The following is a 27793-nucleotide window of genomic DNA, read 5'->3' as shown; positions in this document are numbered from 1 at the left end:
CATGAAATTACGCAACCTTCGCATGAGCCTTTAGGCATAGGAATGCCACCACTCGTCATGACTTTGATGAATGGGGTTTGCCACTCACCCTTCCAATCCCACTTTGCCCACTTTGTTGGAACAGGGTGTAAATGGCATGAGACCCCCATAAGTTGTAAAATTCTGGCACAGCCTTGTTTTGCGCCAAGATTTAACAACTTTTCAAAGCTCTTACAAAAGAACATAGCATCTTACAGTTCCAGCAAAGTGCATGGGATTTGTAGAAATCTCATTACCAATGTGTATTTATTTTTTTAGCAGCGTAAACAGACCGGCTGCGCGTGTGTGAAATCCGCATCCTGTCCATTTATCTTCCGGGTGCACTGAGCTTTATGTGCACATTTTTTCACATAGAATTGCATTTGCGTCTTGGACATGTGCTAAAAACACTTGAAATCTGCACATGAGCGGATGAATAAAGTTTTGTCAAAGCCAAATACAAGGAAGGATCAAAAACAAAACAGCTATATTTAAAACATGAGATATCAAAAAGAGAAAAAATACCATAAAAATGCATGTGAAAAAAATAATTTAGGAAATAGGTGGAGAAATACTTCAGAAAATCTGCAACATCAAAAACTCCCGCTATGTGCGCACTTTGCAGTTCAATTCTGCAGTAAAAAATTCACTGCGTTTGCGTCTTAGGCTATGTGCCCACGGGACTCTGTATCTGCGGATTTTTCTGCATCAAAATCCGCAGCATTTTCATAGGTGCGGATTTGACGCGGATTTTGTTGCGCACGAAAATACGCAACAATAATTGACATGCTGCAGATTTTTCTGCACGAAAATCCGCACGATTTCCACTGCGGAAAAATTCGCAGCGTGGGCACAGCATTTCCAAAATGCCATAGAAATGGCTGGGGAGTAGCTGTGCTGCAGATTTCTGGAAAATCCGCGGCTTTTCCGCGAGAAATCCGCGGCAAAATCCGCACATTTTCCGCAGCGTGGGCACATAGCCTTATAACGCAGCTAAAAAAGCTGAGCTCTGAGATGCATTCTGCAGAACGCAAAGTGCAGACATTCCTGGTGAGAATTCATGCGTTCTGGATGATTTCTCTGCCATAGACAGAATGGGAAAAGCATCCAGGACGCACATTTTTCATAGAACGCACCCACTCGGCTCTGCAGCATCCCCATAGACTTGCAGCAGAGCCGAGTGGGACCGCACTGTCACTGTCATGGCTGGCTGCGGACAGTGCCGCACGATCAGAATGAACTCGGATGAACGTCACCCGACTTCATTGGGATCGCGCGGCTCTGTGCGTTTGCCGCGGCTTGATTTGCGGTCACACATGAAGGACTCACCTGTGATCGCAAATCCCCTGAGTGACTGCAGTGAGCTGCGCGATCAGCTGTGATTTCACTCAGGTTACTCGCGGCCACAGCTGCAGTCCTCCACCTGAGAGCGGTGGCTGCGAGTAACCTCAGTGACAGCACAGCTGATCGCGCGACTCACTTCAGTTGCTGCATGGAGCTCACAGGAGCGGCGGTGTTCTACTGCGGCTCCTGTCAGCTTCCGATGTAGCAGAGCTGGAAGCGTCGGGGGACCTTGCATGGATTACATCGGACCTGGAGGTGTTTCTGAGGGGTTAATAAAGTGGTGAAAGATGGTGTTTTTTTGTCTTTCATTACAAATAAATGATTTTTTGGATGTGTGTGTTTATTTACTTTAACTTACAGGTTCATCATGGAAGGTATCTTGGGGAGACGCCTGCCATAATTAACCTAGGACTTAGTGGCAGCTATGGGCTGCTGCCATTAACTCCTTATTACCCCGTTTGCCACTGCACCAGGGCAATTCGGGATGAGCCGGGAAAGTCCCAGGACTGCCGCATCGAATGCATGTGGCAATTCCGGGCGGCTGCTGGCTGATTTTGTTAGGCTGGGGAGCTCCCCATAACGTGGAGCTTCCCATCCTGAGAATACCAGCCTTCAGCCGTGTGGCTTTACCCTGGCTGGTATCCAAATGGGGGGAACGCACGTCGTTTTTTTTCATTTATTTATTTATTTTTATTACTGCTCGATATAGACACGCCCACCGGCGGCTGTGATTGGTTGCAGTGAGACAGCTGTCACTCAGTGTGGGGGCGTGTCTGACTGCAACCAATCATAGGCGCCGGTGGGCAGGGAAAGCAGGGAATACGTGATGGATTAATGAGCGGCTGGCATTTTCAAAAGAGAAGAAGCCGCCATAGTGAGAACGCCGTGCAGCGCCGCGCTGGTGATCGTGGATCGGTAAGTATGAGAGAGGGGGTGGGAGGGAGAGACAGACATGGACAGAGAGAGAGATAGAGACATAGAGAGAGACCAACCGACAGACCGACAGACCGACCGACATAGAGAGAAAGACGAAAGAACTGCCTTTGTTATGTTAAAAAAAAACATGTGGCTCGCAATAATAATGCAATGCAAGTGCACTGCTTCACATTTTGGCAGCGATTTTCTACAACTCATTGATTTCAATGGGTGTAGAACGCAGCCAAAATGGCAAAAACAACTGACATGCTGCTTCTTTGAACGCATGTTTTTTGCCACAAAATATGCAAATTAAACGCAGCGTTTAGAAACGCAAAGTGCGGACAAGAAATATAAATTTTCCATAGACTTTGCTGGAAAATCAATATGCATGCCTTTTGGCATGAAAACACTGCAGTTCAAAACAAACCTAAAAAGCAGCTGAAACGCAGGTGGAAACGCAAAGTGCGCACATAGCCTAAGGCCTCTTTCACACGTCCGTGCAAAACACACGTTTTGCACGGTCCATGGTGTAGGTGCATATGTGTGTCCGTGTGTTCAGTGTGTGATGTCAGTGTGCTATCTGAGTGACATCCACATAGCACATGGACAGCATGAACTTCTTTACTTACCTGTCCCCGGCGCTGCTGTCTCCGGTGCTGCTGTTGCTTCCGGTCCGAGGTGCAGTGAATATGCAATGAGCATAATGAACGGGGGGCGGAAAAAAGTGACAGCAGTGCTGGAGACAGCAGCACTAGAGACAGGTGAGTATAGAAAATAATTTTTATTTCACAGACACATGTTTTCTCCGGTAAGTGTCACACTGATGTCACACGGAGCACATTAGTGTGCGGGCCGTGTGACATCCGTGCTACCAGAGAATAACGGACATGTCTATGTGTGCAGCATACAGACACATGTATGCTCCACATGGACACACGGTCTGTGTGAAAACATGTGGACAAACCCATTGATTTTAATGGGTCTACATGCGTCCATGTCTCTCATCTTAGGCTATGTGCCCAGGAAATTTGTACCTGCCGATGTATCCGCAGATTTCCCGCAGCTGCTTGCCGGAATCCGCAGCTATCCATTGCTGCGGTAGTACAGCGAAATAGCTGCAGTAAACCTGCGGGCATTCGTGCGACTTTCCTGCGGAAGTCCCGGCCTCTATCTCCATAGTGGAGGGCCGGGATTTCCGCAGAAATAATTGACATGCAATTACGTGCGGCTGGGGGACATACGCAGCATTTTCCGCAGCCGCACGTATCCGCAGCATGGACACAGCACTCCGCATGTCCCATAAGATAACATGGAGAGTGTCTGCACATGCTGAAACCTGCGGATTAATCTGGAAAATCCAGAAAATCCTCCATTTTCCGCAGATAAATCCGCAGGTCTTATCATAACTAGAGAATTGTATTGCAGAACCCGGATCTGAATTGGTTAATGAATTTTGGCCCTGGGGCGCAGTGGTTAAGCAACATCAAGACAAGTTTTCTCAGTGAAAGTGGAAAATGGAATAATGGAGAAGCCTTGTCAGGGCAAACCAAGTCTGGGCGTGGATCAAAGCGTGTGATGGTAAATGGCTGTGCTAACAAGACTCTTCATGTACAGCCTCAGAACCCAAGTGCTGAATCAGCTGCGGAGGCAGGAGAGGCCCTGACATCACAGCTCTGCCCCTCACTGCTCTATAAAGGCTGATGGGAGCCTCAGGGCTGAGCACTTTCTGCAGAAATCCTCTCCTCTCCCGGTGTCTGCAGCTGCTGGAATGGGGGACGCGCTGGTGGGAACGTGGAAACTCGTGGAAAACAACACTGAGGATTTCAACAAGTACATGGAGAAAGTTGGTGAGTGATCTCTGCAGGCTGCTATGGTGGGGCCTGGCTCCTCAACTATTCCCAGCTCCATGGGGATGCTCACATCTGGCACATTTGTTGCAGAAGCTTTTTATCCCTAACATCTGAATTGTTTTTGTTAACCTAAACAACTTTTTTTTTTTTAACCCTTTATTAAAATGCTGTTGGCTTGTTAAACATCTGTTCCATTTCTGAGTCTTTGGATTACATAATTACACCTTCCCTCCATTCATAAAGTACTCTGTGTGGAACAGGTAAAATTCTTGTATTTCTAGGATATTGCACAATTGCCAATGTCCTCACCTTTCTTCTCCCCACCCAAAAGAGAATAAATTCTGTATGTATTCAGATGGGAATCTGTGTGATGATGAGGAGGCTAAAGTTTTTGTTGCGCTCGTCCTAGCAGATCTCCAGTGCAAGTTGTTGCACCTGAATCCTCTTTAAATCAAGGTCAAGGATGTTACATTTGTAACCAGAAGATTGGTTATGTGCACACTTTTTTTTTTTTAGGATTTAGTACAGAAAATTGTACACCTCATTGCAGGGGGGGGGGGGGGGGGGGGGTTGTGAACTTGTAATGTAGCTTTCCTCCCCAAAATGATTTAGAGCTGACATGCTGCAGATTTATTTCTGCAAGGAGAACTCAATTTGTGCATGAGACTTCAGAAATACCTTAAGTTTTGTGATAAAAATGCAATGTGCACACAGCCAGCATTGTGCAGCCTGTCCTAGATTAAGGTGTCTTTTTGGAGATTTATTCTTGAAACGAAAAAGCTAAAACTGCTGAGGAACAGTCTGTTCTCCACCCTTGACTAATCCAGGATATTTACTTTTGGGCAGTCCGGTTGCAGATTTCTAGAAAGATGTTTGTTCAGTAAACCGAAGCAAATGTCTGGGTGTGATTTGCACTACTTTCATACTTCCAACCTTTGAAGGACAAATCTTGTAGTGTGCCATGACAAATTTTGACTATGCCTCTAACCACACTCATCTTACAGTGAGGGATGGCAGCAGATGCTCAGGACTGTTCATTCATTAGTTGTAGTAGCCAGAACTTTCTTATCTTTATGTAGCTCCACGATGGGGTTTGTGTGTGGGTGTTTTTTGTTTTGTTTTTTTTTGTTTTTTTTTTCTTGTCGTCATTAGCTTTAGTTTTCATTGAATCGCATTAGCTTTCCTTGTACACTTCTGGGCAAAACACAACATTAAGTGTCCGTGATTAAATTTTTTTTTTTTTTTTTTTTTTTTTTGGCGCATGGAAAATATTCTAATTTTATTAGATGAAAGACTTGTATTATCCCTTGAATACAGGTACAGTGGAGTCAGAGGCTGCAATGCAGCGTCAAGTATAGAAAATTCCTCTTGTGAAATCACAAGCCTGTAGCTCAAAGGCTAGGGCTCCTGCTAAAATGTTTAAAGATTACTAGTCCCAGGGAGGGGTGTAAATTACAAGTAAAATAAAATTACACTTGTAATTTCTTCTTTTTAGAAGAACAAAAATCTGACCACCTCCAGGGACATATTTACACTGTAAATATATCTATGCAGTTACTTCTGGGTTCCCTGCCTGGCATATATAGGTCAACATTACCAAATTCACTCACTCACTCATTCTTGTCCTGGGAAAACCAGAGGAGAAAAGTTAAATTTTTATACAGATAAGGCAGGACAAGCTCAGTGAATGCTGGGACAGTGAGACTCAGCCCTCAAATCGGGACAGTCCCACTGAATCCAGGACAGTTGGAGCTGTGGTATAGTGGGCTTAAAGGGAACATGTCGCCACTTTTTTTTTTTTTTTTTTTTTTTCCTATACGCTGCGGCCACCACCACCAGGCTCTTATATACAGCATTCTAACATGCTGTGTATATAAGAGCCCAGGCTGCTGTGAGAACAAAAACTTTATAATACTTACCTAATGGTCGCGCGGTGTTGGAGTTGGGTCACGGAGGCGTGTCCGGTGCTGGCGCCGCCTTTCGGCCATCTTCGTCCTTCTTCTGAAGCCGCGGTTCTTGACGTGTCCGTCATCCACACTCGCCAGCATTCAGGTCCTGAGGAGGTGCACTTTGATCTGCCCTGAGCAGGGCAGATCAAAGTATTGTAGTGCGCAGGACTGGCGAGTGTGTATGACATAGACGCGTCATGCACACAGGCTTCAGAAAGAGGACAAAGATGGCTGAAAGAGGAGGTGCCGGCAACTGAGACGCCTCGCCCTCTGTGACCCAATTCCACCGCAGCACCACCTCCTAGGTAAGTATTATAAAGTGGGTTTTTTTATGTTCTCACAGCGGCCTGGGCTCTTATACAGTATTCTAACATCTGTATATAAGAGCCCTGTGGTGGTGGCCGCAGCTAGCAAAAAAAAATAGTGACAGGTTCCCTTTAATTGGGTAAAGTGATATAAATATGCATATAATAAACATTGTAAACCAAGCTAAATGGGCAATTTCAAATGATTCAGCCTTTCTTGTGCAAGGTCCTCCCAACATTATGAATGTGACATGGGTTAAATGAACATTCCCTGTTATCTTTCTACAGGGGTGAGTTTTCTTATCCGCCAAGCTGCTTGCCACTTGAAGCCCGATGTGAGCATCAATAAAGATGGTGAAGACTGGTGTGTAAAAACTATGAGCACCTTCAAGAACACAGAGCTGAAATTTAAGTGCGGAGAGGAGTTTGATGAAACCACTGCAGATGGCAGGAAAGTCAAGGTAAGGACTTAGGATGTCATTCACATAACAGCTAATTTTTAGATGGCCATGAGTATAGAATCCGAGAGCTGCTTTTTATGATTAAAATCTCCTTTTGTAATTTTTATTTTCTCTTCTGCAACTACTCAGAAGCTGTTCTTCCCTGCTCCACCCAATGACTAGAAGGGCTGCAGGGAGAATATAACACTTTTCCTCCCTGTGGCAGCGCTTGCAGTAAGGCTACTTTCACACATCCGGCTGTAGCGGGGCGGCACAATCCAGCACTCTGCTGAAAAAGCGAAACTTTTTTTTTCCCAGCATTGGCGCCGCATGGGCTTGCGTTCTGTCCGGTTTTTACTGCATGCGGCAGATTTAGCCGATGCAGCGGCCGGATGGAACGTTCCCTGGCACGTTTTTTGCTCCGGCAAAAAACGCATCGCGCCGCATCCAGCCGCTGCGGCGCATTTTTGAATGCATGCCTATGGACACCGGATGTGTAAGTAAATCACATTTATAGTTGTGGTTTAACTTAAATGCTGTAAAGTACAAAAACCCCTTGTTTTTCAACATGCAATCTATGTAGTGCTTAACTAGATGGGAACACTGGTCATACTAAACAGTTACGTGTTTTTTGCTTTTTTGCATTACAGTCCACAATAACACTTGAAAACGGGGCGTTGGTACAAAAGCAAGCCTGGGATGGCAAGCAATCCACAATTACTAGAGAAGTGAAAGATGGCCGCATGGTAACTGTAAGTACTGGCTTTTTATTTTTTTTTTTATTTTTTTGCCCCCTCACCCCTGAATCTGTAATCTGATAACTTCTGTTGTGGGGCTCTGTCTGTTTACCACTGTTTCCAAGTGATTTTGCTAGGCTTTAGTAAAGATGTGCAAATCTTTTGATATATTGGCAGATAATTCTAATCAAGTTAAAGATGTGGTCTTCCAATCATCAAAACACGAATGCATATGCTCTAACCTTCACTGTACTCACTCTGTAGTTTCCTTAGTATTTTTATAGCTCTTATCTCTAAGGCTGAGCTGTGACCTCCTCACTATCCTGATCCACTACACAATGGCTGCTGCATTCCCTGCCTCTGCTTTTATTAATTCAATGATGGTCCCACCCCCTGATTGGCTGTGCTATATCATGTAATGGTTGCAAGGCATTATGGGATGCCAATCCAAAATCCACTGCTTACTACAAACTGCATCAGCTAGATAAAGGGCTGTTTGCACTGGTTCAAATTTACCAGATTCGGTGAACTAGACATTTGACACTCATTGAATTGACTTGCTCATCTCCACTGCATAGTAGTGACCACTTGATAAGGTTTTATATGAATCCTTCCTAATATTCTTGTTTGCTTTCTAGACTTGTATTTTCAACGATGTGAACTGCATTCGGATCTACGACAGAAAATGAGATTCAAGTGTCAACTTGACCCATAAGCTCAGTTCAATGAGCACTCGGCTGGTGAGCCAGTTCTGATGGCGAAACCTTATTTGTGATATGTTCTGTCATGTTCTATGTATGCATATTAAAGCTTTTTTTTTCTTCAGGAATTTTCCTTTCTATATATTGTAGGTGTTTGGTCCGTTAATCTACTATTCATGATTTTATTAGGGTTTTTTTAATAATTTTTTTTTTGCCCTTTGCATACACTATATAATCACTGTCCCCATTGGGGTGCAACCTAAACTTCCTATTAGTATGTCTAGCGTATGGGAGGAAACAAGTATCTGCAGGACACCCACAAGCACAAACTCCTTTAAGATGGTGGGACTTTAGCCCAAGATTGCAGTTCAAGAAGGCTATCCAACCATTGAGGCTGGAATCGCATTTATGCGTGTAAAATCGGTCCGAGTAGCAGGAAAAACAACTTTTTTTTTTTTTTTTTTTTTCCCTCCCACCCCCCCCCCTCTCCTCAGTCTGATTTGGACTGACAAAAAAAATAGCAGATGGGAGCTGTCTCATTATTTAACATGAGTCCAAGTGCAATGCGGGAATTTCTCGCATTGCACTACTCGTGAGTTCAGAAACCAATATTTTGTGGAATAACCATGATCTTTAATCACTGCATTCATGCATCTTGGCATGCTTTACACCAGCCCTTAACACTGTTTTTGGGTGACCTTTTGCCACTCCTGTGACACAATGTAAGCAGTTCTTCTTTGTTTGCTAACTTGTGACTATCCATCTTCCTCTTGATAACATAACAGAGGTTTTCAATGGGTCGGGTCTGGAGATTGGGCTGGCCATGACAGGGTTTTGATGTGGTGGTTCATCATCCACATTGACGGAACTAGACGTGTGGCATGATGCATTGCCCTGCTGGGAAAACCAGCCCTCAGAGTTGGGGAACATTGCCTAAGCAGAAGGAAGCAACCTGTTTTTCCAGGATAGATTTAATCTGCCAAATTTCTAGAGTAAGGTAATCTTCTAATTTTCAGCTTCGCCCACCACCTGGTCTAATGGTTAGATGGAGACCTGGAGAGGTGTACAAGCTAGTGTCTTGCATCCACTGTTGGGGATCAATGATCTGGGGATGCTTCAGCAAGGCTAGAATTGGGCAGATTAAACTTTGCAAAGTACGTACGAATTAGGAGTCATCCAAGTTTATCCTGGAAAAAGTTGCCCCTTCTGTTCAGACAATGTTTCCAAATTCTGAATTTTTTTTTTTTTTTTTCTTCAACTCCCAGCAGGGCTGTATTCCATGCCACACACCTAGTTCAATCAATGTGTGGATGAAGGACCACCACGTCGAAACCCTGTCATGGACAGACCAGACTACAGACTTGAGAACCTCTGGAATGTAATCAAGAATAAGATGCATAGTCACAAGCCATCAAACATAGATCTGCTAAAATTTTTGCACCAGGAGTCGCATAAGGTCATCCAAAAGCAGTGTGAAAGACTGGAGGAAAGCATACCAAGACGCATGAAACCTTAAATCATGGTTAATCCACATAATACAAAAAAAACAAACTTTCTCCAGTTAACCTGCTGTCATAGTTGTAGGTTCTCACAGTAGTCACTGCAGGTAAACTCAGTGTCACCGGTCAGTCATGTTCTGTAAAATGTCTGAGCACTGAGACTTCAGTATGTAGAACTGGGATTGTCGTAGGAACTCGTGTATATCAGACCTGGGTCTTAATTGGCAAATTTTTTTTCTTCTTCAAATTTCTGGGGTGCTTTTATTTTCGCTTTACTGGATTAGTAATGGGGTGCCTCATACCCATTACTAATCTAGAGTTTAGTGACAGCTGTGAGCAGTCCTTAACCACTTATTAACCCATTTGCCACTACACCAGGGCAATTAGGATGAGCAGGGTAAAGCACTAGAATTGTCGCATCTCATGGGTGTGACAATTTTGGGGCACCTGCGGGCTGATAGTGTTAACCTAAGCTCCTCCCCCAGCTTGAGAATACCAGCTGTCGGCTTTATCATGGTTGGGTATCAATTAAGACACACCATACGCCGTTTTATTAAACTAAATAAAAACCACATCGTGTCCATCTTTTATGTTGATACACAGCTAAGATAAGCACATGGCAGAGTCTGAAGCCTGTAGCCGTATGCTCAATCTCTGCTGTGTATGATTGAGGGGACCCTACGCCATTTCTATTTACACCACCATAAGGATGCAGATAGCCTGTGTGATTCCAACCAATCCTAAATGCTGTTACACAGGATGGGGGCAAGGTCCAATCAAACGCTAAGACTGACAGTGGGTGGGGAGCAAGCAGTGAATGTGTATGAGCGAATGATTGGACCCGCAAGTAGTGTTATATCTGTGGGGATGTTTGGGAAGTATAATGCTCTTGTGTTCCTTATCATTATCCTGGTGGCTGAACACAAACAGTAATACAGAATTTCCTGAAGTCTGTGCATGGATACTAGGTATCCTGCACAGACCCCAAACTTTACAGTTTGGGTTCAGCCATCACGCTTAGTCAGTTAGTTGTGCATAATTGTCACCATTGAAACCTAAGCTGCAATGCCCTGCACATGAGGTAAGAGACATTGCTATATCAGGAGAACTATACAACATTTCTAGTTAGAGGTAGCTGCTGCTATTATTACACCTACTACATATTTGGATAGGATCTTGGAGATGGGAATACTCTTTTAGCTTCTGCCAGTCAGAAATTACGGGCACAAAATGGGATTGTGAGACTGGAGCAACGCAGAAAAAAAAAAAACCAAATACTGGAGGGTAAGTATAAGATAGGTAATGTAGATTAAAAGCACCATGCTAGCAATTAAAAAAAAAAAGAAAATAAAAACGAACCCTGGCTAGAGTGCTGGTTTATATATCTTGTTTAGGAAGGATTTATCTGAAATTGTGACATGAATTCATGGGTGTGTTGTGCCAACTTTCAATACTGGGTCCGGCATATGCCTACCTAACAATGTGACTGGATCACTTCCTTTGGATAATCTCCTTTCCGTCATTTGTGCTTTGTAAAGAATAACTTTCCTGCTCCATGTTTGAAGTAAAGCCAAGTAGTATTTACACAGCGGCTATATCTGTCATCACCTGACAGTGATCATCTCCTCCTATTCATGGGCCCTTCCAGTGATAATTTCCCCTGTTACTCTTCTGTTCTCCAAAACATTAAAACCCCAAACAATTAATCTTCCGCTCCCACAATGTGTGGCATTCTCTTCTGTTGCAAGCGCAGGAGCAGTGTGGATTGCCCGTCTCTGCATATGCCATTACTGCCATGTGCAGCCGGTGATGGGCATGCTGACGTCAGCTGCCGGCCTTTGGTAGGTGACATGTATTGCAATGCAGAACATTGACAAATCTCTGTGCCGTAATACATGTGTCGGATGAATATGCGTCCTTAGATGCGTATCCAGCTGAAATATGCACTGGTATTGGTGGCTTCCTGCACAGACCGTGAGTCAGACCTGGAGAGCAGTTGTTATGCCCCTGAGTAAAGAAGATTATACAGCATCGTAACTGTGTATTCATCTGTAGGATAAACCAGCCACAATCTGTTTCTCTACTTCGCACATTATTCTTCTCTCCTCCCTGTTTCCTTCTGCATAGACTTTATGCAACCTGACTAGAGATGGGCGGACTCTCATATACCCGGGACTGGCGGGTCTCTATTCACGTTTAAAAAAAAAAAAAAAAAGTCTGGATCCGGTCTGGAATCTGGCCCCTATATAAGTTTATGGGGATTAGAATCTCAAGATTAAAAATGCTGGTAGAAGGGATAGGGGAATGGGAGCTAGCGCGCTGTACTTAAGGCTCTGGCATGGCTGTAGTGTGATCACATTCACTTCATGGGCTGCTAATTATAGTAGGATGCGCCTCCAACCCTGAGTGTCAGCTGACTGCATCCAATCACGGGCGCCAGGACAGCCAGTGGGCGGGGAAAGCAGTGTAACTGAAGGCACCCATACTCTAGCATCTAGCGTTAGCCTAAAATGTATGGGCTCCTTTCAGGTTCGTGGGCATCACGATGTTTCCTCTCATCCACCATAATCATTCACCACCCCCCGCAACTCCCCATTTAGGGGTCTTACCCACACCCCCGCCTCTATTATAAACAACAACATGCCCACGTGGACTGAGAAAAAGAATGTTTATTCTGGTTGGAAACGTAGGATGGCATTTTGAACACACCACTATCATGTGATAGGATGCCTGTTGAAATGATGTCATACCTGGAAGGAGCTGGTACACTCTAGCATCTACTGTCAATATCATAGTATACAAAGAAATAAAACAATTGGCGCAGGGCCGCCCCGTATTCTGATACCCAGCACAGATAAAGCTCATCGCTACAGGTTGCAGCCCCAGTCCTGCGCTTATCTTGGCTGTGTATCAAAAGAAGAGGAACCGCATGCTACTTTTTTTTTTTTTTAATTTGAATTAATAATTTAAAAAAATGACGTACGGTTCCCCCAATTTTGATACCCAGCCAAGATAAAGCACAACAGCTGGGGGCTGAAATTCTCAGGCTGGGGAGACCCAGCCTAAACATATCAGCCTCCAGCCGCCTGGAGTTGTTGCATCCATTAGATGCGACAAGCCTGGCGCTTTACTCAGCGCTTCCCGATTGCCCTAATGCGGTGGTAATCAGGTAATGAGGGGTTGATAGCCCACAGCTACTACTAAGTACTTGATTAGTGATGGCAGTGTCTATGACTTTATTAACCCCAACACACCCCTGCAGGTCCGACGACCACACGAGGTCCCACAGCGATTCCAACTCTGCTACATCTCAGTCACAGGCAGCGCACAGCCATAGAGCATGACCGCCCGCTGTGAGTGCAGAGAATAAATGAGCCACGATGAGCAATCAGAAGCCATCACACAGGCTGGGGGTGCGTCTGACTGCAACCAATCACAGAGGCCAGGCCGGTGGGTAGGGAAAGTGGTGCAGTTGTATGAGCAATGATGAACGGCACAGGGAGGCCGGATGAGCATTGGTAAGTGAAACTCTCGCTTCATTCTTATTTTCTTTCTTTTTCCTTTCTTTTTTTTTTTTTCCAATTTCTCGAAAGCCGAATCCGGATCAAACAGCTGGAATCCTGGGCCTGGGCCCAGCCCAGCAAAAAAATCAAACCCATGATGCTCAAGTACAGCTTTAACCAGTAACAGCCATCAGCATTTTAGATGAAAAGTTTGCAATCAGAATATACATCCCGATGAAGCGATAGCGAAACGCGTCGAGGTGCAGGGCGGTGTGTGTACACAGTGTCTGTAGCGGTTCCTGGGTAGGTCATTGTACCTCTACTTGTCCTGGGCACCCCACATGCGCACATGTATTGTATATTCTAATTGCAAACTTTTCATCTAAAATGCTGATGGCTGTTACTGGTTAAAGCTGTACTTGAGCATTATGGGTTTGATTTTTTTGCCATATAGTCAGGCTTTCTATATGAAGGGACCACTGGCCATTTTCTGTATAAATTTAGGCACTTTATGAACCTGTGGTCTACAAGACCAACTACTTTTCTCTGTGAATAGAGGCATTTATTTAACCTCATTTGGGATTATTACTGCATGCTGTCATAAAATTATTGGATTGTAATCATGTATTTTACCATCTGCAATCATGTTGCCCATGTACATAACTATATAATCATGTCGTGCTCAGACCTTGTATGTTAAACACGCACCCCCCTGCGGTTTTTACAATTTTTAATTGCATAGTCTGTGTTTCTACCTGCCCTTTTTGTACCCCCAGATAAATTTTGTATGAATTGAAAAATAAAAAATATATATATATTGCATTGAATTATCATGGTCTTTAGAATATTTATATCCTTGAGTATGAAGGTCTTTTTAGGAATATAATTCATTTTTGGTGATTCTTCATGAGATTATTATATTGATATGGACTTAGTTACTCACGTTCTTTTGTTTCTGTGTCCAAAACTGCAAGGAAAAGAAGCAATGTGCGCACAGCATTTCTGAATTTTCATAGCCTTTTCCAGGAGAAGGATAGACATGAGGATTTAGGCAACAAAGTGCACCAAAAAACGCAACGTGTGCTCACAGCCGTAAATAGACTCTATCAGCACAGAATGACTGTTCAAACCAAGTACAGATGCTCATGCATCATGGCGGGGCTAATCATTTATATACACCTTCCCACCTGCTTGTTTCCCATTTATCTCCACCCTACTCTGGCTCCATGAGGCCAGGGCTGTCAATCAAAGAGGGGAGGGTGCAGATTGAGGGAAAACCAGCAGGTGGAAAGGTGTATATAAATGATTAGCCTGGCCTGATGCACGAGCGTCTGTGCTTGGTTTGAACAGTCTGTCTATGGTGACAGAGTCCCTTTAAGCAAGATGGATTTAGTATCCACCCCAAAATGAATGATAAGTTCAAGGGGAGGAGAAGGTCATTCACAATTAAAGAAAATCAGAAAGCTTTTAAGATAAATTACAAAGTTTCTTGAACACACAATTCCTAACTAAGGTCCTGGATGAATATTTATTTTTGCCAAGTATATTTGATGTTAGATATTTTGTGTTATTAAAACTTAGAAAACTATCTTTAGAATAACCCCAATTCACTGCAAAAATCACATTTGTATACTTGTGAAGCTAATACGCAGGATGGAGACAGTGGCCCGATTCATCAAGTTGTTGACTCTAGAATTCTACCGTAGAACACCTTCAAACTAGAAAAACGTTTGCATAAGATAGAGTTGAGCAAACATTTAGCGACTTTGAGATTAGTATGAAAATGACAATCACCTCTGCAAAAATGAGCGCAGTTAGGATAAGGTGTAGCAATGTCTGCCTGAGAAATTCATTAAAAGTTGTGGCGCATCTTACAGCAGAAATGTTACTCCACTCCTTGATACTGGAGTAACTCTTATGGCAAGGCTCACGGAGATTCATGCCACTGAGAAGATGCAACAAATCTTAATCCTGCACACCTGTCATTAAAGGGAACCAACCAGCGGGATTTTCACATCTAAAGTAAAGCCAGTGCTATACTGGCGCTAGGATGCTGAATGTCAGCATAGCTTCTGTTCAGAGATTGGATGTTTTATTTCAGAAATATGTGCAAGTAAAGTTCCAGCAATGCACTGATATTTGATTGACAGGTGCAACAGGAAGGGAATATGCTATCTATTCCCGCCCCTGTCTGTCTGCCTGCACCGGAATTAATGTCTATGACGGCGACAGGGGGAGGAAGGTCAGGCAGGCAGACAGGGGCGGGAATAGATAGCAAGACCCGACCCACAAATTGCTGGAATTTTACTTGTACGTATTTCTCAAATAAAACATCCAATTTCTGAACCGAAGCTATGCTTACATTCAGCATCCTAGCACCAGTATATGACTGGCTTTAATTTATATATGAATATCCTGCTGGTTGGTTCCCTTTAAGACTGGAATACAAAATGCTAGTGATTAATAAACCAGGGTTAGTTTCTTTGCTTCTGTTGAGATTGAACGATGCTAGGAGGTGCTTATGGTTTTCGCATTACTACTCAGGACATTGACAATGTCAGTGGTCTATTCCATCACGCAATTCTGGTGACTCATATATTAGCTTGTTGAAGGCATAATAAAACCTGGTGAGCAGCACACGTGTATTGGAGGAACTAATGATTTTGATACTTGTTTGTTCCAATAACAATGAATCTACGGTATAATGACATTTGGCCTAAATATAATCAGCAATGTTATTGTTCCATTTCAGCTGCTAATTGTTGTAAAAATATTTTTGCCTTATTAATCTGGAGCCACAAATCCATTCACCTATACAATAGCTCCAAGGACACAGACTCAATGTGCCCAGCTCTATTAAAGCAGGGCTATGATCGGTGACTACATCTTAACTACAGTGACTAGAGGTGATAAACAACACACCCAGTGTCCTCTAATTGGCTCATGCTTCTGATGTCTCCTCCTCCTGTAGCTCTGCCAACTGTGATTGGTTACTGTATGTAAACACAGGCTTATCACAGGATAACCAGCAAGTTGTGCCTGGAGAGCTGATTTCTATTAAAACAAGAGCTAAATGATGATAAAATACAGATTACTCAACTACTAGCCATAACCATATGATATTAGGTAACTGTACTGTATATACTGAGTGGAATAATCCTTATAAGGCCAAGTCTGGAGGGTCACTTTAAGGTTTGGCTCAAACAGTGACTTTTCTATTCTGTCCTTTTTGTAGTGCAAATACAGAAACTGTCAGCGGCAGACCCAGAATTTCTGATGCTCATGAGAAATTCCATACCTACCGCTGCATGAGAGTGACATATGGAGTCTCGTTTTGAGAAAGTCCTAAGAACGAGTCTTCAGAGGTCATTGACAGGTACAGAATTTCTCACCAGCGTCAGAAACTCCGGGCCTGCCACTGACCAGCAGTGACCTATGGAGCCTTGTTCTGAGAACATTCTCAGTTCTAGGAATCAATGGACGTCATGGGACATGGTGAATAAGGGAGTTTGGGGGAGTCTTTATTCCTCAATAGATTACGTTGGAACTTACAGCATTTATTTTGAAGTAATAAATTGGTGAATGAGGAGGTACGGGGGAATCTTTATTCAAATTTTTTTCCCTGTCTGTGTGTTTTTTTTGCTCTATAATTGACAGGTTACATAGACTTCACCCTTTTACGAAACCCTGGGCTTGATTTCAGCTGTCAATTCACAGCTGACATCAATCCCAAAAGTATCACCGGGATTGCCAACGCACCAGGTCAAGCGGGAAGAGCAGAGTAAGGTGCCAGAATTGGAGCGTCTAATGGATGCGCCACTTCTGGGGCAGCTGCAGGCTCCTAATTTTAGGCTGGAAAGGACACAATAACCATGTACTTTCTCAGCCTTATATTACCAGCCCCCAGCTGTCTGCTTTACCTTGGCTGGTCATGAAAAATAATGCAACCCCCTCTGATTTTGACAACCAGCCAAGGTAAAGCAGACAGCGGAGAGTTGCAGCCTGTAGCTGTCTGTTTTACCTGCGCTGGTTATCAAAAATAGGTGGGATTTTTAATCTTATTGTTCAAAGCAGCGTACAGTCATCTTTCACATGCAATAAGGCTTATTGATTGGCTGTGCTGCAGCCTTTCAATAAATTTTATTAACATATGCAAAGTACCTGAACACCGAACTTGGACACAGCCTTTTTTTTACAGTTCAGATTCGCTGATCCTTAAATGCAAGCCATTTACAGACTTAGTAAACTTTTTCTGTAGATCATATCTAGAAATAAATCTCGTGCACCTTCTTGCTATTTTGCTTGTACTGGACACGGGTATGTTCAAAACACTATAATGGTAAAGCTAGAACAGTAAAAACTGTTACTCGAAAATAAACATGAATTTTATGTACAACTCATAAATGACTTTAAAGGGATTTTTATTAAAATGCTTCATATTGGTTTAAAATACAGAAATATATCCCTCCTTGATCCCGCACACGACTTGTTTCTTCATCCTACTGGTCCCTGGTGGCCTCTGCTTCTTTGTCCTGTCACCATCATGCCTAGCTATTTGATGGCTTAGGTTATAGCTACAACCTCAGCAATGGTTGGCATTAAGGCTACTTTACACACTGCGATATCGGTCCCGATATCGCTAGTGTGGGTAGCCGCCCCCATCTGTTGCGCGACACGGGCATATCGCTGCCCGTGCCGCACAACATCGCCCACAGCCGTCACACATACTTACCTGTCCGGCGACGTCGCTGTGACCGGCGAACCGCCTCCTTTCTAAGGGGGCGGTCCGTGCGGCGCCACAGCGACGTCACTGAAACGTCACTGAACCGCCGCCCAATAGCAGCGGAGGGGCGGAGATGAGCGGGACGTAACATCCCGCCCACCTCCTTCCTTCCGCATAGCGGCCGGGAGGCAGGTAAGGGGAGCTTCCTCGTTCCTGCGGCGTCACACGCAGCGATGTGTGCTGCCGCAGGAACGAGGAACAACCTCGTTACTGCTGCAGTAACGAGATTTGAGAATGGACCCCCGTGTCGCCGATTAGCGATTTTGCACGTTTTTGCAACGATGCAAAATCGCTTATCGGTGTCACACGCAACGGCATCGCTAATGCGGCCGGATGTGCGTCACGAATTCCGTGACCCCAACGACTCCGCATTAGCGATGTCGTAGCGTGTAAAGCCCGCTTTAGTGTAGTGGACACCAGTGGGGACCAGTCTGGGGCTTTAAAAATCTCTGAAACGACCCCTTTAACAACACATATAGCTGTTGCACGAGTAAACCAGAAGGTCCAGTCCACACTATTTTTCTGTTCTGCTGCGCTTTGCTCCTTTTACACAAACAGCAGGAGTTCTCTGTAAACCGACCTCAATAGGCTATACATTTTCTAAAACGCATTTAAAATAAATTTCTTGAATTCTTCAACAGGGAGGGATCTATTGGCAAATAGTGCATCCGTAATAAATTATTGGTTGGAATCACTTTCCTAACAATGCTTTCTGATAAAAGCCCAAAATCCAGGGTCAGGAAGCAACTCAAATCCCGATTGTGTGTCACAAAATATTTAAAAAGTTATTCTCTATAGGAAATGTAGTTAATAGGAATACAATATGCCTTTTAATAGATACTTTTAAAATTATGCAGGAGCATAAACCAAAACAATATGTGCAAGACATCAGTGCAAAAACACCACAACATATAATTTACAAATGGTTTGATTCCACCCAGTTTGTAGTTGAGATCTTACATCAGGGTTCTCCAGATGGAAGCTGCAGAACAGGTAATATTACGTTATACTCTGTTGTGCCCATGTGTAGCTCCTGCCCTAACAAGGGCAGTCTCCGAGTGTGGGAATAAATTACCGCAAATAATATAAATTCTGCCTACCCGTTTCTTCCACAATAACATGGGTTCCTCAGGGGATCAATCATAAAAGAGTTAGGGGATTCTATGAGACCTGCAGTGGAAGGATATAATAGTGTAAGGGGGTTCAGGGCTCAGCCCACCCCAGACTTATATTTTCTGTGCGGTGTATTTGGTATTACTTAATGTGTGGTATGGCCAACAGCCACTAGATGGCCCCATGGGGTAAGCTACCTCCCTTAGTGTTCTCAGGCTAGGGAGAGCTAATGGCAGGGAGGAGCTTAGTAAAAAGCTTAGGAAGACAGGAAATGACAGGGAAAGTCCCCCAGAGTAGAAGAGAGATACCACATCTGTGGGAGGTGTGAGGTGAAGCCCCTAAGAGAAGAAGTTGAGACCCTCTGGGTCATATCCTGTCACTGGACATGTGGGGCCCTGGTGAGAGGTGGGCTGACCTAACCATGTCCCAAAAGGGTGAAGTCTGGACGGCCTGGATGGTGGCTGCCCTATGGCATATACTGAATGTGTCGTGGGCGGAGGAGGGGACGCTGCGCTCTCCCACTGCTCGGGTCCGGCTGCTGCTGCTGCTCGGTGGTGGCTCGAGCGGTGGGCCGGATCCCGGGGACTCGAGCGGCGTTCCTCGCCCGTGAGTGAAAGGGGAGAGTTGATTGTGGGGATTTGATATTGTCTGTGACGCCCACGGTTGTGGTGAGATTGGTGACACCACCGCTGCTCTGGACGGGGATCCCGGGAGCGATGACAGGGAGCAGCTTGGATGTTGGTTCTCCCCTCCGTGGGTAGGGGGTTGGTTGTCCCGGGGCCCGGTGATTGGGTAGGGATGGATGGCAGGCGAGTTACAGGGCCTGGTGAGGTGCAAGGTGGCGGGGGCAGCGCTGTGCCGCACGGCACGGTGGTACTCACTCAGCCAATGATGAACACAGAGTCTCCGGTAAAACAAACGGCTGGATGGACGGGTCCCACAGACAGCTGCGGTGTTTCTCCTCCCGGCAGATTGATGGTGACTGCCTTTCCCTGCACCTGTGTAGTGTGTACGGTTCCAATGGGTTCCCACCGGTAACCCGCTCCCCAGCTTGGATATGTGCTGAAGTAGCCCCTTTTGCCCGTAGGCTCTGGCCCTGGGAACTTTAGCCTTGGCGGTGACTGTGTTTCCCTCTAACGGTTGGACTGTTGCCTTCTATCGGGACTTGGCTGCTGGGAAACCCAGGAGGTTCCCTTCGCTAATGGATTTGACAAATTGCACGGCGACTCCTAGCCTTGTCGGGGTCCGTAAGCCCCTGCCGGATGGTGCTGGCTTCTCTTTGCGTACCGGTCCGGTACCGCCGGGCCACCGCCCATCCATGGTCCTTACGCCTAGCTCCAATAGGCCTCTCCTGCAGACGGTCACCACCGTCTGCCAACCTTGCTGTTCCGTCCGGGCCACACACCCGGACCAACTTCAGACTCCTCAACTGCCACTTCACTTCCTCTCACTTTCACTTCAAACTCTATCTGTCTCTTTTCCCGCCTCCAGGACTGTGAACTCCTCGGTGGGCGGGACCAGCCGCCTGGTCCGCCCCCTGGTGTGGACATCAGCCCCTGGAGGGAGGCAACAAGTGTTTTTGCTTGACTTTGGTGTGCCTGACCGGGACTGTGGGGTGTGTTGGTGTAGTGCTTGTGACGTCCTGGCTTGTCCAGGGCGCCACATTCCCCCTTAGTAAAATGCAGACCGTCCGCGGGCTGCCCGTCCATCACTGGTTTTATTTTCACAACTGAAAAAGATAAACGGTAAAACATATAAAAACATTTTGCAATCTTCCCACATCGGGAGGCACATTCTTAAACGTTGCTAACGGTAACGGCTTCCGCTCTCTCCCACCCAAGCAACCTGGCCCTGATGCTGCCCCTAAGCAAATGGGCAGCACCCCTTGACCCCAGTCCAGCACAAGTTACCCGAGCGGGTTCTGTCCTTTTCAGGGGACCCACGTCCATGGGGAACCCCTGAAACCCCCGGAGGATCGCCACCGGTTACGGTAGTGGCGGGCCTGGGCCATCACTTCCCTCCAGGCCCATCCTTCAAATCAGCCTCTCCAGAGGCGGTAACGGTAAAGCCATGAAAACATTTTTATTTACACACCACAAGTTTGTGGTTGCCCTGCCAGTTCTCGGGCTTGTCCGTAGCAGTTTCTACGCATGACTTGCAAACAGTCCCCATGGGGACAACAGTTGCCGGCAACGACCGGTTCAAATCAGGCTGAAAATCAGGTAACATCTCGGTTTATTCTTTCTTATCATTCATAATCTTTCAAAACGGTACTTTCAACACACAAAGTCACCCCTCTAAAGAGTAGTTTCCCTGTACCTAAGTGGGGGTCTACCTAGGTTGGGACGAGTGGACCTCCGGAGTCCGGTGTCAGTGGTGACAGGCAGTGGGGCAGAGGGAACCATCAGTTCCTCTTCCCTGCTATCGTGTGGGGCAGGCGGAGGCATAGGGGAGCTGGGTACAGGTTCATCCCTGGGCACTGGCTCATGGTTGACTACTTCCATCACTTTCTCATCCACGGGTTGTGGGAACAGTATCACTGGAAGAATCACCGCGCCGTTCTGTGTAGGCCAGTCTGCTGGAAAATCACCCATCATGGTGTGGATTACCTCTTCTGCCTTCTCCGCCGGTCTGGGAACCGGAACTTCAGCCGCTGCCCTCAATGCTGGTGGGCACCTCTTTAGATGGTCCCGGGAAACCGTGACCAAAGTTCCCCCCTGGTCACGACTGATCTGGTAGGCCTTCCCATTCTCCCATCCTGTGGGCTGTATGACATACGGGGTTTGCTCCCATTGATCATCCAGCTTGTGGGTCCTCCTTTTTCGCTTCAGCACTACATCTCCAGGCTGGAAGGGACCAGCAGACGCCTTCTGGTTGAAGCGCTGCTCCTGTTGTTTCCGACTCCGACTCAAGTTCTTTTCAACATACTCCTGGACTTGTCGGTACTGCACCCTCCGCCGAGTGTCCCATTCAGCTGTCGAAGGGAGTGCTTCCGGAGCTTCCAATCCCATGTCCAGATCCACCGGTAGCCGGCCGGGGCGAGCCCTCATCAGGTATGCTGGGGTGCATTTCGTTGAGCTGGAAGGGATATTGTTGTACATATCGGCCAGGTCAGGTAGCTTCTCCGGCCACAGGTTCCGCTCTTCTAGCGGCAACGTCTTAAGGAGGCCCAGGACCAGGTGGTTCATCTTTTCACACATGCCGTTGGTTTGGGCATGGTAAGGCGTGATCCAGATTTTATTGCAGCCGTACAACTGGCAAAATTCTTGGAATTCCTCCGCTTCAAAGGCCGGGCCTTGGTCAGTAAGCACCTTCTCAGGGTATCCACGTGGTCGGCAGAAATAAGCCTGGAACGCTCTAGCGGCGGTACAGCCGGTTAGGTCTTTGACTGGGACAACCACCATGAACCTTGAATAGTGGTCTACAATGGTTGGTGTACCCACTTCGGCTAGGGGAGAGCTTTACATGGTCCAGGGCAACCAGCTCCAGCGGTTGATGTGTAACGATCGGGTGTAGGGGCTCCTTCTGGCTGGCCTCGTCTTTCCTTCTCAGCGTGCAAGGGCCACATTCTCGGCACCAGGCTTCTACAGATTCCCGCATTCCACTCCAATAGAACCGCTCTCTCAACAGCATCTCTAGTTTCTTCCATCCGAAGTGTCCAGCACCATCATGGTATGCTTGCGGGACGGTGGGCACGTTAGCTTCGGGAATCACCAACTGGCGGATCTTCTCATGGGTCTTTGGGTTAATCAGCTCACGGTACAACTTCCCCTGGTGTAGATACAGCCAGGTCCGTTCTCGCCACAGGCGTTGGGCTTCGGCTGGGGCGGCAGGGTCTATGCCAGCAGCGCCTTGTTCCACCAGGATCTTGACTAGGCGGACAGCGGGTGCCTGGTCCTGAGCTTCTTGCCACTCCTTGCTGGGCAGCGGGTCCAGGCTTACCCGTTGTTGATGGACATGCACCTTCTCAGTTGGCGGCCGATGAAATGCGGGCAACTCAATCTCTTCGAGGTCGTCATCCTCGGGCCCTTCTTCCGACAGGTGGGGCATCCGAGAGAGTGCATCGGCATTAACGTTGGCACGGCCGGCCCTGTACTTGATGGTGAAATCGTAGTTGGCTAGCCTGGCCACCCACCACTGTTCCAACGCGCCCAGCTTGGCTGTGTCCAGGTGGGTCAGAGGATTATTATCCGTGAAAGCGGTGAACTTAGCTGCTGCCAGGTAATGGCGGAACCGCTCGGTGATAGCCCACACCAGCGCCAGGAGCTCAAGCTTGAAAGAGCTGTAGTTCTCAGGGTTCCTCTCAGTCGGTCGGAGCTTTCGGCTAGCATAAGCAATCACTTTTTCCTTTCCGTCTTGGACCTGGGATAGGACTGCCCCCAAGCCTACATTGCTGGCATCGGTGTAGAGGATGAAGGGGTGGCTGTAATCAGGGTACGCTAGGATTTCTTCTCCGGTCAGGGCCGCTCTCAGCTGGCGGAAGGATTCCTCATGCCTTTCTTCCCACACCAGTGGGGCTCCTAGGGGTCTACCACCTTTGGTCTGTCCCACGAGGAGGTCTTGGGGGCAGCCATCTTCGTGTACCCCTTGATGAAGCGACGGTAATACCCCACCAGGCCCAGGAACTGCCTCACTTCCCTCACCGTGGTCGGCCTCGGCCAGTCCTGGATGGCGGTGATTTTCTCGGGGTCAGGGGCGACACCTTCTGCACCAACCACATGCCCTAGGTACTGCACTCTGGGTTTCAGCAGATGACACTTTGAGGGCTTTAACTTCATCCCATATTTAGCAAGGGACGCGAACACCTCGGCTAGGTGCTCCAGGTGGGCTTCATATGTCTGGGAGTACACAATCCCATCATCCAGGTACAGCAAGACGGTCTCGAAATTTAGATGCCCCAGACAGCATTCCATCAGCCATTGGAAGGTTCCAGGGGCATTGCACAGCCCGAACGGCATGCTATTAAACTAGCAGAGTCCCATAGGGGTGGCAAATGCAGTCTTCTCTCGGTCTTCTGGCGCCACAGCCACCTGCCAGTACCCACTGGTGAGGTCAAGGGTGGAAAAGTAGTTAGCGGTTCTCAGCGCAGCCAGGGACTCCTCAATGCGGGGCAGAGGGTAAGCGTCCTTATGCGTTATCTGGTTAATTTTTCGGTAATCCACACACATCCGCATGGTGCCATCCTTCTTCTTAACCAGTACCAACGGGGCGGCCCAGGGATTACAGCTGTCCCTAATAACCCCTGCCTCCTTCATGTTCCTCAACATGTCCTTGGCACATTGGTAGTGTGCAGGGGGAATAGGCCTGTACCTCTCTTTGATAGGGGGGTGCTCACCGGTGGGGATATGGTGTTGGACCCCTTTAATCTGCCCAAAGTCTAGGGGATGGTTGCTAAAAACTCGCTTATACTCCCGTACCACCCGGTATACCCCTTCTTTGTGATGTGTAGGGGTATCGTCAGTGCCTACGTGTAGCTGTCGGCACCACTCGTCTAACTCCCCTTGGGATGGGTGAGTGCTGGCAGTAGGTGGTGAGGTTGGGGGAACGGCCTCGCGGATGGTGTGTGGATCCAGAGTGAGCAACTTGGCAAGGGTAGCGTACCGGGGAAGCCTGACTTCTTCCTCCCCGCAGTGCAGCACCCTCACGGGCACTCTCCCCTTCTTACGTCTACCACCCCTCAGGCGGCCATTACTGTGGGCCAGTGTTCAGAGGGCATGGGTTCTATCATGGCGGGGTAGTCACGCCCCTGGGGCCCTACTGCTGCCCTACACCAAATCATCATCTCGCTCCTGGGAGGTACAATCAAAGGGGCAACATCCATCACTCTCACCCCACCAATCTCTCCTCCTGTCGAGTTCACATGTTGGCGGTACATCAGGGCTCGGATCTCACGCTGCACAGCTCTCTGTCGGCTCCCCGCCGCCGTGGCGGCCAGCTGCCACAGTAGGGTCAGCACGTCACTCATACAGTGCTCTATCACGTTAGTCCCTAGCACTACCTTTGGGTTATGATCACTGGATTCATTCATTATCACAATCATACCCTGGTGTTGCAGTTCAGCTCGTCCCACAGTCATGGCCACTTGTTTGTACCCCACTTGGGTCAATGGGAGTCCATCAGCAGCAATCAGTGTCATACTGGCGTCTGGGGGAGCCAGTTCGTCTTTTCCCCAATATCGTTGATACAGTGTGTATGGTATAGTGGTTACCTGTGATCCAGTGTCCAGGAGAGCCATCACCGGTATGCCGTCCACGGCCACGGGGATGATGGGCCGGGCCCCGATGTACTGGTCCCGCCAGTCTGGGGGGCTATGGGGTTCTACTCCTGAGGATTGGCCCGTGGCCCCAGGGGTTGCTCGTTTAACGGACACCGTCGGGAGTAGTGGCCGGGTTTGCTGCACCTGTAACAGATCGGGGGTCCATACCGTGAGTCATTGGCCCTTCTCCGCTGCATCCAGGGGACGTCCTCAGGGCTGTCGGCGAGCTGCATCTTCACCGGGGCCTGGAATCTGGTCGGAGGCTGGAGTGCGGCGAGGATCTTAGTGAGGTCCCCATCCATGCGGCGGACCTGAGCAGCGAGTTCTTCCATCGTTCCGCTTGGGGCTGCAGGTACTGGAGGTGCTGGTGGGGTAGGGGCCACCACGACGGGAGCAGTCTGAACCGGCCATGGGGCTGGTTTAGGGGCTTCCGATGCGGGGCGTTGCAGAGCTTTGATGGCCCGTTCCTTTAACATGGCAAAGTCCACATCAGGGTGTTCTAGGGCCCACAGCCGAAGTTGTTTGCGGTCCTCTGAGGACCTCATCCCCTGCACAAACTGCTCGCTTAACATTTTGTTACTGTCCGCACTGTTGATGGTGTCCACCCGCTTCAGTGTGCGGAGTGCGGTTTGCAGGCGCAAGGCATAGTCCCGAATGCTATCCGCGGGCCATTGCCGGCATTGATAGAACTGCATCCGCAACTCTGCCTCGGTACGGGTCTCAAAGGCAGTCTGCAGCTTCTCAAAGATGGTGGCTACAGAGGACTGGTCCCCCTCGGCCCAGGTCTCCGCCTCTTGTTCAGCTGCGCCTTTTAGCTGCCCCAGCACTAGCGCTGCACGTTGCTTATCAGTCAGGGGGTACAGTTCCAGTAGCGGACTAAGCTTCTTTCGGAAAACCTGCAAGGCATCAGGTTTCCCATCGTACTGCGGTAGCCAGGCAGCCCCGGGCACATAGGGCAAGGAGAACGGCATCACCTGAGCGAGAGCTGGGGCCGCGGCGCCCCCCGCCAGAGCGGCCGGGAGCTGGGCGGGCCCATTCCCATCTACGGGTGCCCCCGCGACTGCGACCGCCGCTCCTCCAGCGGCTTCGTCGGGTGCAGACATCTTGTTTCTGTCCCCCTTAGTCTCTTTCCGGCTCCTCCTCTACAGGGGCGGGGTTTAGGCCTTCGCGCCTCCACTGCTCGAGCAGACACTCGAGCGGGAATTATTCGCGCCCAAGATGGCGGCTTCTCAAATTTTTCGGCCGGACACCTCCGGCGGTCACAAGGCGCACCTCTACCAGACGGCAGAGCGGTAAGATCCTGTTCGTGATGCCAAGTTGTCGCGGGCGGAGGAGGGGACGCTGAGCTCTCCCAATGCTCGGGTCCGGCTGCTGCTGCTCGGTGGTGGCTCGAGCGGTGGGCCGGATCCCGGGGACTCGAGCGGTGTTCCTCGCCCGTGAGTGAAAGGGGGGAATTGATTGTGGGGATTTGATATTGTCCATAACGCCACCCACGGTTGTGGTGAGATTGGTGACACCACCGCTGCTCTGGACGGGGATCCCGGGAGCGATGACAGGGAGCTGCTTGGATGTTGGTTCTCCCCTCCGTGGGTAGGGGGTTGGTTGTCCCGGGGCCCGGTGATTGGGTAGGGATGGATGGCAGGCGGGTTACAGGGCCTGGTGAGGTGCAGGGTCGCGGGGGCAGCGCTGTGCCGCACGGCACGGTGGTACTCACTCAGCCAATGATGAACACAGAGTCTCCGGTAAAACAAACGGCTGGATGGACGGGTCCCACAAACGGCTGCGGTGTTTCTCCTCCCGGCAGGTTGATGGTGACTGCCTTTCCCTGCACCTGTGTAGTGTGTACGGTTCCAATGGGTTCCCACCAGTAACCCGCTCCCCAGCTTGGATATGTGCTGAAGGAGCCCCTTTTGCCCGCAGGCTCCGGCCCTGGGAACTTTAGCCTTGGCTCGCCAGCAAATTGAGAGTAAAGCGGGCTTTACACGCTGCGATCTTGCTAGCGAGATCGCAAGCAATTGTGTGACGCCCTGGGCAAGCCAGGGGTCACAGGTCATCACACCACCACACCCTACATCCCAGTTAGGAACACCAAAGCTACTAAAATCCTTGTTGCCTTCCTCCAGGGGCTGATGTTCACACCAGGGGGTGGCCCATTCGGTTGGCTCCGCCCACCGAGGAGTTCACAGCCCTGGAGGCGGGAAGAACCAGGCAGAAAGGTTAGGGAAGTGAAGGAGTAAACAGCTAAGTGAAAGTGAAGTAGTAGTGGAGCAAAGAAGAAAAGGAGTAAAAGTGAGCGTAGAAAGCCCTGAAGTTGGTCCGGCTAAGAGCAGGACAGTGTCAACAAGGTCAGCAACAGCGGTGATCGTCTGGAGGGGGA

The 27793-nt window shown here is 48.0% G+C and overlaps 1 protein-coding gene across 1 annotated transcript; it reads left to right on the top strand.

Moving 5' to 3' along the window:
- Positions 1–3983: 3983 nt before the first annotated feature.
- On the top strand, positions 3984–8390 carry LOC142317124 (fatty acid-binding protein, adipocyte-like). Its single transcript, XM_075353141.1, has 4 exons — positions 3984–4127; positions 6673–6845; positions 7475–7576; positions 8200–8390. The coding sequence occupies exons 1-4, from the start codon at positions 4049–4051 to the stop codon at positions 8248–8250; spliced, it is 405 nt and encodes a 134-aa protein (XP_075209256.1). The 5' UTR covers positions 3984–4048; the 3' UTR covers positions 8251–8390.
- Positions 8391–27793: the final 19403 nt, after the last annotated feature.

The sequence above is a fragment of the Anomaloglossus baeobatrachus genome, chromosome 6 (genome assembly GCF_048569485.1).
Source record: "Anomaloglossus baeobatrachus isolate aAnoBae1 chromosome 6, aAnoBae1.hap1, whole genome shotgun sequence".
Lineage (NCBI taxonomy): Eukaryota > Metazoa > Chordata > Amphibia > Anura > Aromobatidae > Anomaloglossus > Anomaloglossus baeobatrachus.
This window is presented reverse-complemented; position numbering and strand designations above follow the sequence as displayed.

Bases quoted from the DNA above. Each gene is read 5' to 3' on its own strand.
- LOC142317124 (XM_075353141.1), top strand. From the start codon at position 4,049: ATGGGGGACGCGCTGGTGGGAACGTGGAAACTCGTGGAAAACAACACT. The intron at 6,846-7,474 runs GTAAGGACTTAG...TTTGCATTACAG, and splicing joins CAGATGGCAGGAAAGTCAAG to TCCACAATAACACTTGAAAA. The intron at 7,577-8,199 runs GTAAGTACTGGC...TTTGCTTTCTAG, and splicing joins AAGATGGCCGCATGGTAACT to ACTTGTATTTTCAACGATGT.